The sequence below is a fragment of the Podarcis cretensis genome (genome assembly GCF_951804945.1).
Source record: "Podarcis cretensis genome assembly, chromosome: 4".
In the NCBI taxonomy this organism is placed as follows: Eukaryota; Metazoa; Chordata; class Lepidosauria; order Squamata; family Lacertidae; genus Podarcis; species Podarcis cretensis.
The window spans coordinates 53,936,536-53,956,359 of record NC_137173.1 but is presented as its reverse complement, the minus strand read 5'-3'; the positions used below and the strand labels follow the sequence as shown (position 1 = coordinate 53,956,359).

Here is a 19,824-nt window from a genome sequence, read left to right as displayed (position 1 = left end):
TGATCATTTGATGGAGTGAAATGCAGTCAAAGATAAGCACTTTTAATTCCTTTGGTTTCAGCAGAAGATACTTAACTCTCCAATTCAAAGCAATCAGAGTTCAATAGCCTTAACTGCAGCGGGATCATATCCACACCTATTAGAATAGTTGATGGTGGGGGACTACATGCTGGCTTCTCCTACAGGAAACTGCAATAAACTGTTAGATTTTAGACTGTATTTTTTTAGTCCCTTCCAAAAACACTGCCTTCAGAAAAACAGTGAACAAAAATGCCTTTTATTTTCCTATTCGTTTGCAGTCTCCTTCAGGGAAGCTATTGATCATGGGATAACTGGGACACACAGTTTTGATTTCCAAAGTTCTCAAGTTGCACAATTCCCATTCAATCCTGCAAAGGTCTCCGGAGCTCCGGGTTTCAAAAATTTCATGTTTGACCCCTTTTACGATGAGGCCAGGGTGAGAAAACACACCAGGAGAAGTTGTTGTTAAAATGTATACAGTCAGCCTCACCTCTGTTACCAGCTGCAAGTCATTCACATAGTTCTCTTCTGTTACTATGAGTTCATGGATGTAGCCCTGCCGTTTCCTTTCAGTAGGTGTCAACATGTCTAGGAGGTGCAGATCAGCACACCCTGGAAAACACAAGGAAAGGAACAGCATTCACTCTTTGGAACACTAACCCAGTTCCTCATAAAAGGCAAGTTACAGTGCTGAGTTAACCATTCTTGTTATCTGTGCTACAAATAGCACAGAATGGAATGTGTGGGGTGTCTGGCTTGTTTGAAAAGAGTATTAAAACTGCGCCCAAGGCATAATTCTCTTGGAGATGGTAAACCTGTGTTTGAATCCAACCACTTCAGAGTGCAGGCTGAGGCTTAACATGTGTCTGAAGTGACAACGACTTGCAATGTCAGCCAGAACTAGGTCTATTGTGCTAACCTATTTAAAGCTGACAAACTAAGCTTTCAGACACAGCAAAAGGTAAATTATAAGGCATTGGTTGGAACCACCTCCCTTGCATTGTGTTACTGAGACAGAACACTCTATGTTTCTACACCTAGGAAGGAATAGTCTCTCAAGCAATTGTACACTGGATTCAGTTTTCAGTTGATAGCGCTTTGGAAAGCATCTTTGAACTGGCGATATTAACTATAATACTTTCACTAAATTGTGGACTGAATTTTTACACAGGTGCCCCGTTTTGCTTATCTAAATTGAGTTTTATAATTTACACTGAGATTTTATCATTCTTTATCTTACGCTACCTAGGATGCTTAACTGAAGCCCAATCTAAAAAACTGCTAAATTAAAAAATAATAATAAAGCTTACATTAAGACTTCAGGGTGATCTCTTCTTTCTGATGTGACAAGCAACTCATTTCCACCAGGATCTGAGTGTCATGCTTTTAGATGCCAAAGTTGAGAGCCTACTCTGGTATACAGACTTTAACAACTAGACAAATGGCCAACACCATTTGAGGAGAGGCAGTAACTCAGTGGTAGAGCACACTTTTTACATGCTGAAGGTCCCAAGTTGAATCCCTGGCATCCCTAGCTAATTCTGGGAAAGGGCCTGTTTGACACCCTGGAGAGTCACTGTAGATAAAAATGAGCTAGAAGATCCAGTGATCAGACTCAATAGAAGGCAGCTTTGTATGTTCCCAAGATCCAAATCTGAAGCTTGACAAACCCACAAATGCAGATCTTTCTGGAGAGGTGCCCTATAGCTAGGGAAAAATTATATTGAGCAATTGTTCACCTTGGAGCCCCATGTGCAAGATGAAGAGAGGCATAATATATTATTAAAATCTGTACTCATAGCAATAAGAGGCAAGTCTCAAGCTTATGCTGATTGCTGAATAAGGAGGTTTGTTATTGTACCATAAAAATCATGATAAAACATATTTTGATTCAAAATATTCCTCAGAGGCATTCCAATTCAATGCTCTTCTTTTTAAATTAAGATTTCTTTAGGTAGCCTTTCTTTGATAGCCAGCTCTAACAATATGCGGGTAGCTGACTTTAGCCAAAAAAAATTTTTTAGAAATGGCTCATCCAAGTTGTTTCTTTCACAGAACAGAAGTCACAGTCTCACGTCAGTTTGCAGCCCCAATAACACACTGCTAATTTTAGGCAGTTTAAGTGGGGTATTTTTTGCTCAAGTTGGTTGCCAGGGTATCAGTGAAATTAGCTCTACAAGGTCAGGGTAGGAAGCCTGTGGTCCTCCAGACATTGAACTACATCTCTCATCATCACCATCCCTGGCTGTTGGCCATGCCAGCTTGGGCTGATTGCAGATGGAGCCAAATAACAAATATGGGGGCGCTATTCTCTCTGAAGAAACACAGTATCAGATTCATCCTGGAGGAAGACTTTAGCTGAAATGTATTGTATTATTACTTTTTCAGTTCTTCATCAATAAACCCATTCTGTTCAGTGGGATTTGGTTTGTATCTTTTCACATGCCGTCCCCTTTCTGATGCTGCCTCCTGCCTTTTGATCTGTCAGTAAGGAAGAAACGGCAGCCCAATGACTGAAGAGTACTGCCATTAAGTAACTAAAAGTACTTACATCAGGTAATACACCAGTATGTCTCTTCTATACTATTGACCTAATCATATACTATACTAATTATTAATATCACTTTTCAGAAGTTTTCATCATTTTTTAAAGCAGCGTTTTCTTTTAAAAATAATAATGACAACCTATAGTATTATTTCAGCATAATGAGCGACAAGTTGGCAGTAGGGGGCTTTTCAAGTCAGTTGAGAGATACTTAACTCATACTTAATAATCATGGCAATCATGTGGACAGGAGCAGATTTTAGTAATACAGTCGTAACTTGGATCCCGAACACCTTGCGAGTTAAACATTTTGGCTCCTGAACGCCGCAAACCTGAAAGTGAATGTTCCGGTTTGTGAATGTTCTTTGGAACCCGAACATCCGACGCAACTTCCGCGGCTTCCGACTGGCTGCAGGAGCCTGGTTTCCGAACATTTTGGAAATTGAACAGACTTCCGGAATGGATTCTGTTCGAGTTCCAAGGTACCATTGTATGGACCCGATTTGGTGCCCTAAATACAGTGGTACCTCGCAAGACGAATGCCTCGCAAGACGAAAAACGCGCAAGACAAAAGAGTTTTCCGTTTTTTTGAGTCGTTCCGCAAGATGAATTTCCCTATGGGCTTGCTTCGCAAGAGGAAACGTCTTGCGAGTTATTGCGAGTTTGTTTCCTTTTTCTTAAAGCCGCTAAGCCGTTAATAGCCGCTAAGCCGCTAAGCCGTTAATAGCCGCTAAGCCGCTAATAGCCGTGCTTTGCAAGACGAAAAAACCGCAAGACGAAGAGACTCGTGGAACGGATTAATTTCGTCTTGCGAGGCACCACTGTACATAATAATTGTGGCCACTCTATCACACGTCTGATCACGGCCTAACTTTGAGTGGGTCCCTGTATAAAAATATTATTTTGTGCCCCCTCACTCAGCATACTGTGCTGATGTGGAGGGCAAACTGCAGCAGATGTATTTTTGTCTCAAGCCGACATGCTATCCCAACAGCCTGCACCACTGCTGGAAATTGGTGAAAACTGCTAGGCTGCCATTTTTAGGGGCAAAGACAGATCTGGTTCTCACACAGCAGGAACTAGGCTCACTGATGTCCCACAGAAGCAGTTGCTTCTCTACCGTGAATGCCTGAGTTGGGCTTTGATTTTAAGCATTCCCAGCCTTTGCAACAGCAGGTACCGTATTTTTTGCTCCATAAGACACACCAAGTTTTTAGAGGAGGAAAGGGGGAAAGCCCCGGTTTTTTTGGAATCAGCTCACAGTTGTGCAGCTTCTTTTGCAAAGAGGAAAAGCCCCATTTTTTTTGAGGATCAGCTCAAAGTTGTTGATCAGCTCAACTTTGAGGATCAGCTCAAAGTTACTTTGCAAAGGGGTTCAACTCACAGTTCTGCAGCTTCTTTAGGAAAGGGAGCCATTTCTAAAGTTTCCAGACAGATAATCTATTCAGCCAGTCACATGTCACTGGGGAAACAAACAGCCTCCGTCTGCAGAACATTCAACAATGGAGGCATGGGCAAGGGGACGGGGCCAGAAAGGGGGCCAGCAATCAACCACACATTTGCTCCATAAGATGCACAGACATTTCCCCTTACTTTTTAGGAGGAAAAAAGTGCAACTTATGGAACAAAAAATACGGCAATAGGAAATTATTATTATGTATTCTGTGCCATCAGTGGGCATGACTCCTTAATGAGTTTCGTAGGTAAGATAGCTATATTCTTGTTCCCAAGGAGTCTACAGTCTAACATAGGAAAGAACGGAATAACGTGGGCAGAAACTATCACATTTACTTGAAGGTCGGTTGCAATTCAGAATAAGCACGAACGCAATTGGCAGCACAGGGACGCACAGTGCTGTGCTATTCTAACTGACTCCCTGCTACGATGAAGAATCCATGTCACGTGTCACAGGATTGTAGGGTCAAGGGTCATCTACTCCAACCCCTTGCACTGCAGGAGTCTTTTGCCCAATGTGGGGCTCAAACTCATGACCCTGATATTAAGAGTCTCATGTTCGACTGACAGCTGTTCCAGTGTCAGCTTGCATCTCACTAGAAGACCAATATGAACATGAGACAGGCAAGTAGATAGATGGATATTTCCTTGTTTTGCTTTCAGTTGCCAGTCAACAACACGGAAGTATCAAATACAGTTGAGATATTTTATCAAATAAAATGTTAGTGGAATGCTTGTCTTAGGGGAAGTGTCATCTTAAGTTATAGCCACTTCTTAATCAAATTGAAGATGAAGTTCAATTTCTTGTTAAGCTACTTGCTAGCCATTTCACACCCTAACATTTAAAACGACTAATTTCCCTCCATAATATTGCTGGGACAGAAGAACACAACAGCTTTTACATTAAGAATCTTGGGGATGTGAGGAAAATAATTTAAGAAGCAAAACTCAGTTCCAACAGCAGCAGGTTTCTCTACTTTATTGTGAAAATAAGTAACACATTTCAAAAATGAAACACTGTGTCATTTGCAAATGAAAAATCACAAATCACTCGGCCATCTCCTTTTTCTCTGTTTAGGAATGCATCTCTTTCTAGAACAATAACTATCTCCAAGGGAGGTTAATGATATATATATCAGGGGGTGATTAATGTTCTTTGGGCCAAGGGCTGCATTGACCCATGATCAACCCTCCAAGAGCTGCATAATAATATTATTATAATGATAATGATAATGATAATAATGATAATGATAACAATTTTTAATACCCTGCCCATCTGGCTGGGTTTCCCCAGCCACTCTGGGCGGCTTCCAACAAAGGATTAAAAATACATTAAAACATCAGTCATTAAAAACTTCCCTAAACAGGGCTGCATGGTAAGATGGGTGTAGCGGAGGCGGAAAAGAGAGCCTGTCCAAAGTGGAAAGTTCATATATTTCATTTTCTTTCTATGCAAAGTCAGTCTAATCCCTTCCCAAACACATTCCATTTGTATTTTCTTTTAATTTTTAGATTCAATTACAGTATATTTTTCTGAATAAAATAAAGGTTAATAAGATAACGTATTGTGTCTTCCATCCAAAGTCAGTCTGTTCTGTTCTATCAGTTTTTCCTTATCCTTTTTTTAAGTGAACAGTCTGCTAATAAGTAGCACTATTAATAACAGAAGCAGCAACAGGAAATAATCAATTACCGTATTTTTTGCACCATAACACTCACTTTTTTCCTCCTAGAAAGTAAGGGGAAATGTCTGTGCGTGTTATGGAGGGAATGCCTACGGGTGGCATGCCTACAGATTTTCCTCCTCTAAAAACTATGTGCGTGTTATGGTCGGGTGCGTGTTATAGAGCGAAAAATACGGGTAGTTTAGAAGCCCCAGCTGACTTAAATGTGGAGAAAATAACCCAAGGACAATCAGGGAAGCCCAATGAAAGTAATCAACCACAGAAAAAGTGTATATAGGAGCAGGGGAAAGAGAAAATCACCAACAAATAAATAAAAATTAAGACACATAATTGTTGGAGATCCCTGTGGATCACCCAAAACCTCTTGACTGTATACAGCCCACAGGTCATTGGTTAGCTACCCTTGATGTATATGATTATTGCAGAATTTTAATATGGCAATTTGTAATGAATGACAAGTTCTGTATGAAGATCGTTTTAATAGTATTTCAAATATGCAAAATACCTTACAATCTTTGTGGCACCTTAGAGCTCAATACACTTGACCAGCATAATTAGGGTACCATTTCAATGGAAGGCCATATTCTTAGAATGCTGCTGGATGCTACAATATTCTCTTTTTCTGGCTGTCTTGCACTAATTTATCCAATTAATTTAGTAAACTTGGTGATTTGCTAGAGAAGAGACAAGTGATGGGATTCTAGAAATGGGAGAGACTCAACTTATGAAACTTCAAAGACCTGGAGTTGTTTCCTATGGACATCAGAGTGAAGTTAGAATTTGAGGGGGCCAGCTCTACCTGCCTTTGGTTTTAATGGAGTTATTACCCAATGACAGTGGTGGGATGAAACCAATTGATCCATTGGTGTCAGCTCACAGATGTAAAGTATGCAAGTTACTATAATTCAGGACCTTGTAAATGGACTGCTCTGCCATTCTGGTCAACATGTAGTTAAGCAACAAATTACTGCACATAAATTCAGATTCTTCTTAAAAATGTCATAGAACCACTGTCAGCCCTTTTATTTTGTGGCCTCAATTGTTCACAGAAACATTCTCTCTCGCCATCAGGGTGTGTGCAGTGGCAGCACACATCTGATACTCAAAAGCACATTACCTCTGAACAGATTGGGTTCCAAAGAACTAGCCTTACAAATAGCTTTTGATCATTTGCCCTGCATTTACTTTCTTTCTTGTTCCTGTTGACGCAGAAAGCTGGAATTCCCTAATCTTGGCCCAGAAAACCAGTTCTCGTTTTCATTTTCACTGCTCTGGAGATGCAGCCAAGTGATTAAAACAAACCCAGGTCCAAAACAATAGGTCTTCTGCAATACAAATCAAGCATCTCTTGCTTCTTTGAATTCACACACTCTCTGAAGAGGAGTTCAAAGTCATGATCTGAAGTAATTGGTTAGTTTTTTTACATTGAAAGTAAGGAATGCATGGGCCATTCATATTCAGGTTAAATGAGCAGCGAAGAGATTTATGTATAGGAGAGGGGAGACGAATGTTCAGTGTTCGTAATACTCTAGAGTAGAGCCACTGAAATCACACTATGTTCCTATCCCGAGGCTCACTTTCCGACTTCTGTTCTCTACTCAACACATGCAGTTCATGGGTAACTAGTTTATCCATTCAATTTAAGTTTGTTTTGATCACTGGCTTTAACAAAACATGCAACAGAACAAAAACAATAAAACAAACCAATAATCGGGCAGTAAAGAAAGGAGCACATACAAAAGGGCCCCATTGGTGTTAAAACTGCCCAATGTCAAGTGACACACAGTAGCAAACATGCTTCACATATCAGCGTAATCTAAGGTGGCTCTTACTTTTTTTGTATTAGTGAATAATTAATTTCTGGTGGTTGGACCAAAGTTTATGAACTTACAGGAGCAAATGTAGAAGTCTTCCATTGAAATAATTCCTGAAAAGGCCATTATCATTGGATGAAATTTTGGTTTTGTAGAGCCAGGTCCTTTAACAAGTCCATATAAATTGATGAGACATTGTCTCTATTTTCAACATAACAAAAGACGCTTCTAGAAAATAACATTCCAGTTCTATGGCTGTCAATATATCATATGCACTTTGGTGACTTATGGCCAAACATGATCATTTTAGCCTTATAATAATTTGTGGCCTGAAGACTTCTGGCTCAGGGCAGTGGGCAAGTGGTGTTAAGCCTATGTGAGGGTGGGAGAGAATCACTAAATACTCATAATAAAACCGAAAACGTTGCTTTGTTTAAATGATAGGGGGTTCTCACGTGTTATTTTAAAAATACGTAAAAAAAAAAATTGGGGCAAGGATGCAATCTTGTTTCACTACCTAGGTAGTTGGACCACTTTTTAACCAGCAAGCCTATGGAAGATAGCACTTATTCTCCATACTGTATCTTAATTGCTGTCAATAATCTGCAGTCAACATTGCTTTCAGGAAGTTTTTATTTTGATTTCTCAATCACCTTTATCAAAGGCTGCCTTGAAGTCCACGAAGGGAGCATGCCCCGACTGACATCTGCATTAATGTATACATGAAATACAAATCCTAGCACAAGAGGTGTAGAAATACCCAGCTCTAAAGCCTGCATTTCCATCTGGAAAAAACCCTCCCTCAGATTCAGCCCACATCTGAAGTTTTAACAGCAAAATGTTGGGATGATGCTTTGCCAGAATTTTGAGATGAACAGGCCTGTAGTTTCAGGCTATATTTGTTCCTCTGTTTTATTTATTTATTAAAAGTATATACTGCCCTTCATCAGAGGATCACAGGATAGCTTACAGTATAAAAACATCAAAATATGTAACATTATAACGAATAAAGCAATAACCACCACCCTGCAGAGCTTAAAAGGCTAAATGCTTACTTAGTCAAAGGCCTGAGAGAAGAGGAATGTTTTTGCCTGGCACCTAAAGATATGAATGAAGGTGCCAGGCAAGCTTCCCTTGGGAGAGCATTCCGCAAACAGGGGGCCACCACAGAAAAGGCCCATTCTCATGTTGCCACCCTCCAGATCTCTCATGTTTGTATCAGAACAATATAAATTATAGACTGGAGGCACAAGTCCAACAGAACAATTTCCCTTGGATTAATTCTTGCTGATCCATACTGAATTTAAATATTTCACTGGATTTACCAACTTTGACAAAATATTTGTGTACTTGCTTCTGTACTTCAACTGCCTGACTGTCTTGTAAGGTTCCCAGTAAACAGATTACAGGTTAGACCAATTTATTTAGCACCATAGCTCGATGACATGTTATTAAACACAGAATAAAAATGACGCTCCCATGCCAAGTTTGAGAGGTTGGAAGTAATGGAGCGGCAGTAGCTGCAGCACCTCTCACCCACCATTCCAAGAAGTATGAGAGCAAAATCCAAACACAGATAGTTTACAGTGTCTCTTCAAGTCCAGAAGCTCTTTTAGCTGTCACGCTTGTTTTTCTTTCTTTATTAAGAGTTCCATGCCACCCTTCACTAAAATAGCCACAGGGCAGTTTACAAAAAATAAATGAATTACATAATAAGCAAAACATTAAGAATCTCTCTCATCAATTACCTAAATAACATTGTTAGCTGCATTAGAAGCTTCTAAAACCCTGACAAATAGGGTAAGTTTTTACCAGGCATCTAAAATACATAAGGTTGGAGGCAGCAGTTCTTCAGTGAAGAGGTCATTCCACACACACTAAGCTACCACTGAGAGGACTATTTTTTAAAATAAGTAAATAAAATAAGCTGGATTTTCAATTTTATCCACTTTAAACTTTCAATTTTATGCAGCTCTCAAACTTTATCTTCAGTGTACTTAAAACTGAATCAGGTGGATCAATCCTAGAAAAAGAATTAGGGCATTTAAGTTGAAGCTACTGAAAGTGTCTTTAAAATACCCCATTATCACTCTGTGCACAACTAAATGCTGGCAGAGAAATTCTCAAGGTTCACGAGTTCTGTAAATACATATGAAAACCTGTTGAATTTATCCTTAATACTCTCATCAAAGTCTTGTTCCATTTAAGGTGCTTTGTGCCTCCAAGTTCTAGATTATTACTATCTGGAGAGTGCTACTAAAGCTTACTTTTGTCTGCTGAAACTTTAAAGATCACCAGCCAATCATCACAGCTACATGGTAGCAGCTCAGTGTTAAGATAATGCTTCCATTGTAGAGATGTAGAGACAGTCCACAATGCTGGGTCCCAAGGCAAAAATAAAATGTAGTATCTCCATTTTGATCCTCAGATACCTTATCATTCAATAATCTGGTTTAATTTATAAAAGGGTCTTCACAAAGTGCATGCCTTCAGAGTTTAACATCCCTCAGGGGCCAGAAGAAATATTCCGTCTAGTTTGTTATTAGCATTTGCATTTCTACAGGATTAATTGTGCAAAGGCTTTACAGTAATCATTTCATCAACAATTAGACAAGGTCATTTTCTTGTCTAGTGAAGTACTTCTGCATGAGTGCATAAAACTATAGAGGATAAGGTTAAGCTTCCTAAAGGAATCTTAACATGCAGTTTCCACACTCCTTCAAGGATTAGATTTCTCTTGCCCTAGAAGGCCACAAGGCACTTTGAAGAAGGCCTACTCTGCACTGAGATTCTGCAGTCCAGAACATTAAATAATTCACTGACCACTTTGAGAAACCTCAGTGTATTGATATTCTGCAGTGAATGGAATGGATGGCAATTTAATCAAAATCAAGGGAACTCGATACCACAAAATACACTGGGGATTAGGGTGTTAATTTCATTTCAGTCTTTTGGCAGCCCTAGTTATGGTGGTAAGGTAAGTTAATTTAAAGTTGTTGCAGCTAACCCTTCACTGCCTTCCCATTGCCAATTTTCATGTTGTTGGTTATGCTGGACAAGATTACATCACAGTGCTAGCTGGGCTCCACGGTCTTCAAATGGTTGACTCTACTATGGTCTCACAAAACACATTTTAATTATCAATATATTTATTTTTAAAAAACACTGCCAGGTTCAATTGCCTTTTTGCATCTTTTTATCATCCTATATAGCCCAGAACTGTTGTTTATAATTAGACTATTACGATTATTTTAAATTGTTAATTCACTGCAACGCACATGAAATTGGCTAAATGATTGTTAGGAAGTTAAGTGGCAGGCACTCTAGATATAAAAGGTATAGAATGGTATTTTAAACATCATGCTAGATAAAATAATGTGGCCCTATTGAAGTGTACAGCAGAATCGGATGATAAGGGAATGTTCTTTTATGTAATCAAAAATATATTGACCGAGAAAGAGACCACAATCGAGAAGGAGCAAAGAAAACAAATAAGTGACCTCATATATAATGGATAAAAAGCAGCACCTTTATAATAACAAGATGAAAACCCCACAGCAACCATTTAAAAATGGCATTACTGAAACACTGGCATTAGGGATGCATGTTGAAAAACAACCAGCTGTCCTTGGGTATTTAAAAAGTAGCCACTGCTGATCTTGGTCAGCAATGAAAAACCTGAAGTTTGGACTATTCTCTTGCAGTTAGTGTCACTTGCTAAATATACACAGTAACAATAAAACAGAGACATTTAGTCTAGCTTTTATATGAAGAATTTAATTATCTATACATGTAGCTAATTGTAAAGGCTGTATTACAGTTGTTAAAGCTGCAGGTTTCATATATTTATATATTTTACATTCATATCAATTAAAATACTGAAGTGCAATTGAATAAGGAACTTCACTTGTTCTTTGCACCACATGAATGAAGATAAAAGGAATTCTACATCGCCAGCATGAAATTTAGAAATAGAAGAAATACATAAACAAAAAGAAAAATGTTAAAGTTATTAGTAGAGTTGCTATATTGTGCTTGAGGCATAGGGCTTTTCTTCCTATGTGCTGGCCGCACCAGGCAATAAAGAGCTTATAACTAATATTTAAAAGACAAACATAGCTTAGAGTACAGCACAGCTACATAAAATTTGACTATAAGCTCCATTTAATGTTACTTGTATAAATTCCACAGTCTAGTTTAAAAAATGTAAACATTGGAAATTAATTGCAGGAAGGTATTTCTATACATTCTTTTTGTCAAGATAAGATAATTACTTCCTCAAGGGATGCTGTTCCATAGTTATTAACGTAACAGTGATGATAAAACGTAACTTGAAAAAAGTCATGTTAATTCTGAAGAAACAGATAAATGTACTCTTTTGATTTTATACCAAAATGCCAAAAAAATAAAAAATAAAATCTGAGACACAGAACAAAAAGGTGCTTACTATATGTAGTTACAAATAAGAGTGCAAAATATAACATAATGGGAATAACTGCATTATACATGTATATTCTTTCTTGCACATGGAAGGAAATTAATTTCTTATCCATGATGAATTACACGCACAAACATTCACTACAAGAACATGTAACAGTACAAGAAACAAAATACCTTAGTTGAACTTGTAATTGAGCACATTTTAATTTCCGTTAAACCAAACCAGACTAAATCCTGTTTTAGTAGTACACAAAAAGAAAAAAAAAAAGACAGACACCAACAACATTGGGACAAGTGGAAAAGCAAAAATACAAGTCTCAGATTTATGGACATTTGGAACAATTTTAATAGCACATGCAGCATTCCTTGATAGTGGGTCTTTTTGCAATTACAAAATTGCAATGACAAAATGCTTGTTTTTCTTTAAAAGGCTAAAATAGGCATTTAAAAATATTTCTACTACTGAAAGCACCTGTGCCAAGGTGGAGAAATAGGTGGGTAACTATGAAAGCCACAAAAGGACCCACTATCCTGTGTTGTTGTTTTTTTGTCTTTTTGTAATTTTGCATCTATATCTGTAGATATTAAATAAAAACATTGCGATTACATGCAACTAATGTAAAATGAGGTAAACTGCTCTGCAGTGTGTTCTTCTACTCAGAAGGCAGTAGATGATCATGCTGGAAGTCACATGATCAAGGCTGCATCTCCCATCATCCCTCTGGACAGTGATATGGGATAGTGGGTCTCTTTGAGGACTTTCAAGCCTGAGTGGGGGATGGACAACATATGATTCCTAGAAAAAGGAGGAAAACAACACATAAGCAAAACAAAACAATGAGCAAAATTCAAGCTAGGAAAATGAGCCAGGCATGTAAACAGCATGGTGCAAAAATGATAAAGGTAACATGCTACAAGGGGGATGGAACTAAAAACCAACACAAGTTTAGGCTTGCAATATAGAAGGTCTTCAAAGAGAGTTAGGCAAATATATAGCAGTGGCCAAGCTTCTGCAAAACACAGCAGAATCACAGCAATGCTGCATGTTTCTTTAAAAAAAATACTATGTAAGCAACTACTGAGATAAAATAGTCACTTACATTGCTGGCTTGGGTCCATATCTGTTGTCAGTTTCACATAGTTGGATGGGAAGAGACCCACTTGCCCATTCACTTCTCCTTTCCACCAGTCTGGGTCTTCCTTATTCAGGACGTTAATGATCTGGCCTTTGCTGAATGCTAATTCATCATCATTCTGTGCAATGTAGTCATACATACCAATTACTTGGCACACTGTTAAGACAATAAACAACATTTGAAACTGATAATATCCATGTCTACATATTTTTGAAACAATATGCTAGTGCTCCTAAAACATCTCCCCACTTAAGTCACTATATTGTTACTACATAGAAGAAGAAGAGGAGTTTGGATTTGATATCCCACTTTACCACTACCCTAAGGAGTCTCAAAGCGGCTAACAATCTCCTTTTTCCTTCCTTTCCCACAAGAAACACTCTGTGAGGTGAGTGAGGCTGAGAGACTTCAGAGAAGTGTGACTAGCCCAAGGTGACCCAGCAGCTGCATGTGGAGGAGTAGGGAATCAAACCCAGTTCACCAGATTACGAGTCCACCACTCTTAACCACTACACCACACTGGCTCTGTGCTTTAAAAGAGGAAGCTAAGCTATCAGGTCACCAATTAAAAAGTTAATTCCACCTCTCAGCTCACGAAAGGGGGTATAATGCACCCACTGACCTCACTCTAGCACATCTCAGTTCTAAACTATGACAATCTCACCTAATTGCTATTTTACTAGGGGCCAAAAATAGGGATATTGTTAATCCAAGTTTTTTTGAAATGCTTAGCAAAATTGGGGAAATGTAGTGATGAATACACTAGCCAGAAGATCACCAGATCTTCTGAAGATCAGAGAAATGATGTATTACAATGTGACTAACACAGCAACTTTAAATGACCATAATGAGCAGGCTGACTTCACCAGTCAAAGAATACAACAGAGTGTGGGAATATTTCAACATGTAGAAATTCCAGAGGAAATCATCATCAAACTGGATCAATACATTAAGATACTATTAGGGGTAAACATTCAAATTGATGGTTTCCATAGAGTGCTATGATAAAGGGGCTTGTATTCCATGAAGAATTAAGTAAGCATCCCGCTAGCACAATGATTTCTACTTGCACAAAAGGACTCCCCCCCCCACCCTTAAACCTCTCATTTCTCCAACCCTCTGAAGCAGATTTGGGGAGAGAGTGCTGTGCACACAGTGGAGGACAGGGTGGGATGTCCTGTTGCATAAGAATAAATCCTTTCACTGATAGGACAAAGGAGCTGGATACCACCCATAGTCTACAGCAGGGGTTGTCAACCTGGTTCCTACCACCCACTAGTGGGTGCTTCAGGATTCTAGGTGGGCGGCAGGGGGTTCTACGTAACAAGCTGAATCCTCCTTCCATCGAGCACTGGTGGGCGGGTAAGGAAATTCTACCATCAAGAAAGATGCATTAGTGTAAGTATAAAAAGGTTGACTACCCCGGTCTACAGAATGCTATCAAACAAAGTCTATATATATCTATGTACTTTTAAAATCACTCTGCTTTGTTTATATGTTCTCTTGACTTAAAGAAGATTCTGACCTATACTCCTGTTTTAGATGTGAGTTGTGATAATGAATCTAACAATTCTTCAAGAGCATGCAAATGATGGTGTTAGATTGGTGGATAAGATACATTCTACATCTGCACCAAAATTACCATCATATGTACATTTATTTTTAATCACTAATTATTATACTGAAGAACCATCTTTCTCCCACTGTTGCACCTATCATTCTTTATGAAGAATTACAACTGGATATACAGCCCAAAATTATTACAGAAACTATTTCCATTTGGATGGATATTTCTCATCTTTCAACTAGCTTGGCTGAAAACAACACACAATAGTAGATTGTAGGCCATATGAACTTCTGCCCCCTGCAATGAATAGTATATTTATTTAGGGTATTTATGTATCACCCATCACAATACTTTTACAGGGCAGTTTCCAACATGACTTAAACAAAATAATTATAAAATATACAATAAATCCATTAAAATTAATAGATATTAGATAATGCACAAATTAAAATAGTGATTAAAACAGTGAGGTAACTCCCAGTGTAGTAAAATAAAATACAGCACCATTTTAAAAGTACAAACTTTTATAAAGCTAGCACCAGGCAAGTAGGTGTTAGGAAGGAGATGTAGGACATTATTTCATCACCATCATCAATTTAAGTGGTTGTCAATCTATGTTTGATGGACTGATAAAATAGCTTAGAAGCTTATAAAGGGCTCCTTAATGAGAAAAGTCAAGCATGGTGGACAAGCTTAACTGAAAGACAGCTTGGCTACAACTACCTATTTCAATCTGCAATGTAAGGCTGCAGGGGAGGTATATTCTAGGGTACACTCTCCAGTCACACAGGGAAATAGATGTCAGTATATGAAAACATCGCAGCTGCAGACAGCCAGCTTGTTGACATCACATGATGCGGCTAGCTGTGGGAAAGAATTTCCCCGGAAGTTCACAGGCTTCTCAGAGCTCTGTGAAGAGTGTAATTTGAAACCTTCCGTTTGCGTATGTACAGGAAGTTTGTCAGACTTGCTAGAAGAACTGAATTGATCGGACATGCTTTTCTGTAGTGCTGTAAAGGTCAGAAATAAAAGAATGTAAATAGACGTTTCTGACTGTCTCCTTTTCCCTGCTAGGGAAGCAGGAGGAGGGGGTGTGCATTTACCCACGCTGGGAAAATGTCGCCTATCAAAATCTCCCTGGTCTGTCTGGGATGTCAGCCAGAGGAGGTTACCGGTAAACAAGCTCCGAGGACAGCGTGAGGGGCCAGCCTCTCTGAAGGGGGCTTGTAAACCAACAAGTGGTAGCAGAGCTCGATGGTTGCTACAACAAGTGGTAGCACGGTGGATGGCTGAGACTGTGCAGCACTGCTAAAGACAGCTGTAGAACCAGGTGGGAGACGGTTTTTTGCTGATAAGCAACGATCCACGGACCTCTGCGATTGCTGGTTTATAGCTGGATGGTGAACGCGAATTGTCAGCCAGAGGAGGTTACTGGTAAACAAGCTTCGAGGACAGTGTGAGGGGCCAGCCTCTCTGGAGGGGGCTTGTAAACCAACAATAATGAGTCCCCAAAGCCTGTCCAGCACTCTTCTGCATTACCCTGGGGGTTTCGCAGCTGAGATTCATGCAACCGTTAAATTTATACAAAAAAGGTCCTCTGAACATAGAAAGTTTGGAAACCTCCTGATCTAAAGCATAGGCAATAACATGTAATCAAATGCTACAGCATTACTTACCTGAAGGTAACACTACTGATTTAGATGGCTCGGTTGGTGTAGTTTTACTAGTACCAGGACTTAAGAGTTTCACATAGTTAGCAGGAAACCATCCTAACTGTCGTTTTTTCCCACGAGCCTAGTAAGAAAACAATAGCTTAGAATTTTGACTATCAAAATTATCTTGGCAGGAGCAGCTCTGTCTGAATTCTGTATTTGAAATACAAAAAAACCAGTCACTCAACAGTGCAGTGCTCTGAACTTGTTCAAAGTTTAGAGTTTGGATCCAGGATGAACAGAAGCAATATGCAGTGTTCAATGCCTCCCTGAAGCCCTCAATATATCACATAAGAACAGCCTCATGGATCAGGTGAATGGCTCCTCTAGTCCAGCATCCTGTTCTCACAGTGGCCAAGTAAATGCCTATGGGAAAGTTGTAAGAAGCAGAAGAGCACTCTCCCATCTTGCAATTTCCAGCAACTGGTATTCAGAAGCATACAGCATCCAACTGTGGAGATGGAGCATGCTGCTCTGGAGTTCCTACTGACCCACAGAAAAAGCTTATTGGATGTGCAAGACGCAGACTAGAAAGGGTGAGTCAGGAAAATACCATTGCACAAATGGAACTCCACCCAGAGTTGTTTGGATCTAAGTTTATGGATGGAATTCAACTTTGGAATTCATTTCAGGCAAGCAGAAATGAACTGATAGAACCATCTTCCCACAGAGCCAATTGCCGGGGGGACAAAGGGGGGAAACCATGTTGCACTAGCAGGATCCCATTAGTGCGACTGTTTAGTTGACTTTGGCGTTAGGCCTTTGAAAATAGTATATCCGACTGTCAATACTGTACCCTAAAGTATGGCCCTCCTAATAAAGTTGACCTGATTTTCCATTAGTTATGGCTGTAAATGTAATGACATCTGTTGCTGTGTGGTAATTGGTTAAGTAGATATAGCTGCCTCATCAATACACTTCCTTTACTGCATTGCAAAAAGTGAATTACAGATCTGATAGTTTTGACATTATCAAGAAAAAAATTGCCAAGGACCTCTAGCCCCTAGTATGGACCATAGATTTCAAAAGCAACTCTTAATAGTTGAGGTAACAACTATTCATTTTGTCCTGTTTTGACATTCATTATCATCCAGAGAGAAATAATTCTTAAATCATCACTCTCTTTACCGGTATAAAAAGGTAAAGGTACCCCTGCCCGTACGGGCCAGTCTTGACAGACTCTGGGGTTGTGCGCCCATCTCACTTAAGAGGCCAGGGGCCAGCGCTGTCCGGAGACACTTCCGGGTCACGTGGCCAGCGTGACATCGCTGCTCTGGCGAGCCAGAGCCGCACACGGAAACGCCGTTTACCTTCCCGCTGGTAAGCGGTCCCTATTTATCTACTTGCACCCGGAGGTGCTTTCGAACTGCTAGGTTGGCAGGCGCTGGGACCGAGCAGCGGGAGCGCACCCCGCCGCAGGGATTCGAACCGCCGACCTTTCGATCGGCAAGTCCTAGGCGCTGAGGCTTTAACCCACAGCGCCACCTGCGTCCCAATCTTTACCGGTATAGCTCCTTTTAAACAGGAGGTTTTTATATGCTGTTTTTATATATTTCCATTCTTTCTAAGTTTTAATGCCGTTAACTGTGTATGTGCAAAGCCTAATTAAGCAAAGGTATAAATACACAGCAACAGGCAAGCATGATTGCCATGGCCACAGCACCATAATCTCTTCAGTTTAAAGAGTGCTACTATCATTGCCTTCAAGGGTTTAATTCATATAGAGGGAACTGCTGTGCTGCCCTATTTAATAGTCTAAATGGGGCAGCATAGCAGTTCACTCCACACCAAGTTAAAAACTACATGCCATTTTTCTCATGAGTGATGGAATTGTTATCCCAAACCTAAAAAGGAAAAGAAGTGCCAGGAAGCTGTTGATGAAAAAAAATGATTGGTTTGAAAAGATATCACTTTCATTTCAGACTAGGTTTAAAAATAAATAAATAGCAACACCAGATAAATATTTCCTTTTATGTCTACAGTTTTTGTAGCTTTCATTCTCTTTATACATAAGTAAAAGGTAAGAACCAAAAATAGTCACTAACTTGAAGCTCTCCTTCCCACCATCCACCAGGATTCTTCTTCCTGATAAGTATTAGCTGACCAGGAGCAAGCGTAAGCTGTTCAGGACCTGTTGCTATGTACGAAGCAATAACTTGAGCAATTTCTGTTAATTCAAAAAGAAATTATTTTCATTAATCTGAAAATCACTTCCATTGTATTGTGTCTCCAATTGTTATAGTGTGGTTCTTGCCATTTCATCTACGGATTGCAAATAGGACAGTTTTCAATATAGCTATCAGGGAGTTTCTGTTTTTTAAACAGCAAAATTAGACCACACCAGAAACAATTGAATGATATGATGCAATGCAATCAGAACATTTTACTACACTACTTCAATTTATGCTTCCTCTTAAGCTAATCACTTGAAGGTCAGTTGTAATAGGAGCTCCAACAACGCAGAGCTGAGCTAAATGTAATGCCAGTCCTCAACACTGTGTTCTAAAAAGAAAGTCATGTGTCTCAAAGCTCATTATCAATTAGAGGATAAAGAGTCAGGCACCCCATCTTGCAAAATCTTCACATATAAGTCATGCCACTGGTATGATATTAAAAAGCTGTAGGGCAAATGCACTTATTCTTTAAAATCCTTTGTATAGTTATATCTGTAAAATGATTCAAGAGTGGGAAAAAAAATATTTTGAAAAAGTTATTTTGTTTCTCAGAGTACAACTTACCAGGTTTCTTGCCTAAGCTTCCTGTTTTTCCAGCTGTTCCAGGCACCTTTAAATAATAGAACAAACATAACTCACACTTCCATAACTCACACTTCCATGGCAAGCTGCTTTGGAAATAGAGAAGTTTTCAAAACTGTAATTTTGTAAGGTAAGATATTCTGCTGCTGAAAGTAAGTGGCAAAAATCTCACAGGGTTCATGTAAGCCCTTGGGCAAATTACAAGTCCTCATTCCTGGGCTAGGTATAGAGCAAGGAAAATTGATGGTTCTCATATATGGGAGGCCCTTTTCTATTATTCCTATCTTAAATGACAACATTAGAGTTAGAGCTATGTATACTCTGATGAAGGAAAACAGAACCTACGTTCTGGCAATCCGAACTGGGCACCAAGAAAGTTTGCAGCCATGAGGGCAAATCTGCTTAATTTAATTTGCATAATTTCATCTGAGTTCTTTTCACTTTGACTTTCAACGACAGCAATTGCACACACACATGACACAGCTACTGTATTACATGCAGATATAACATGTAAAAACACAAGCAATTTTACAGGATTGTCACACATTACAGTCTACATGAATGTTTAACGTAGGCAATTTGTAAATGTGTCAAGTCATATTCAGTAATTCTGAAAGTCAAACATAATACCACCTTGTGGTATACTGAAATCTAAATCCATTCTACTTTCAACTCTGCTTTATAAAATTAGCC

At 39.2% G+C, this 19,824-nt stretch overlaps 1 protein-coding gene across 3 annotated transcripts in view; it reads right to left on the bottom strand.

Annotated features, from left to right (window-relative positions):
• ITSN1 (intersectin 1) overlaps positions 1-19,824 on the bottom strand; it is an 83,494-nt gene that overhangs the window by 13,976 nt on the left and 49,694 nt on the right. For 2 of the 3 annotated variants that reach the window (XM_079974883.1, XM_079974882.1), the window contains exons 25-29: positions 19,114-19,159; positions 18,421-18,542; positions 16,340-16,457; positions 13,061-13,252; positions 512-633 (exon numbers count right to left, since the gene is read on the bottom strand). In XM_079974883.1, the coding sequence (XP_079831009.1) occupies positions 512-633; positions 13,061-13,252; positions 16,340-16,457; positions 18,421-18,542; positions 19,114-19,159 (600 nt within the window). Of the gene's footprint in view, positions 1-511; positions 634-8,135; positions 12,757-13,060; positions 13,253-16,339; positions 16,458-18,420; positions 18,543-19,113; positions 19,160-19,824 lie in introns of those variants that run through there. The other variant, XM_079974884.1, reaches the window with a different exon arrangement.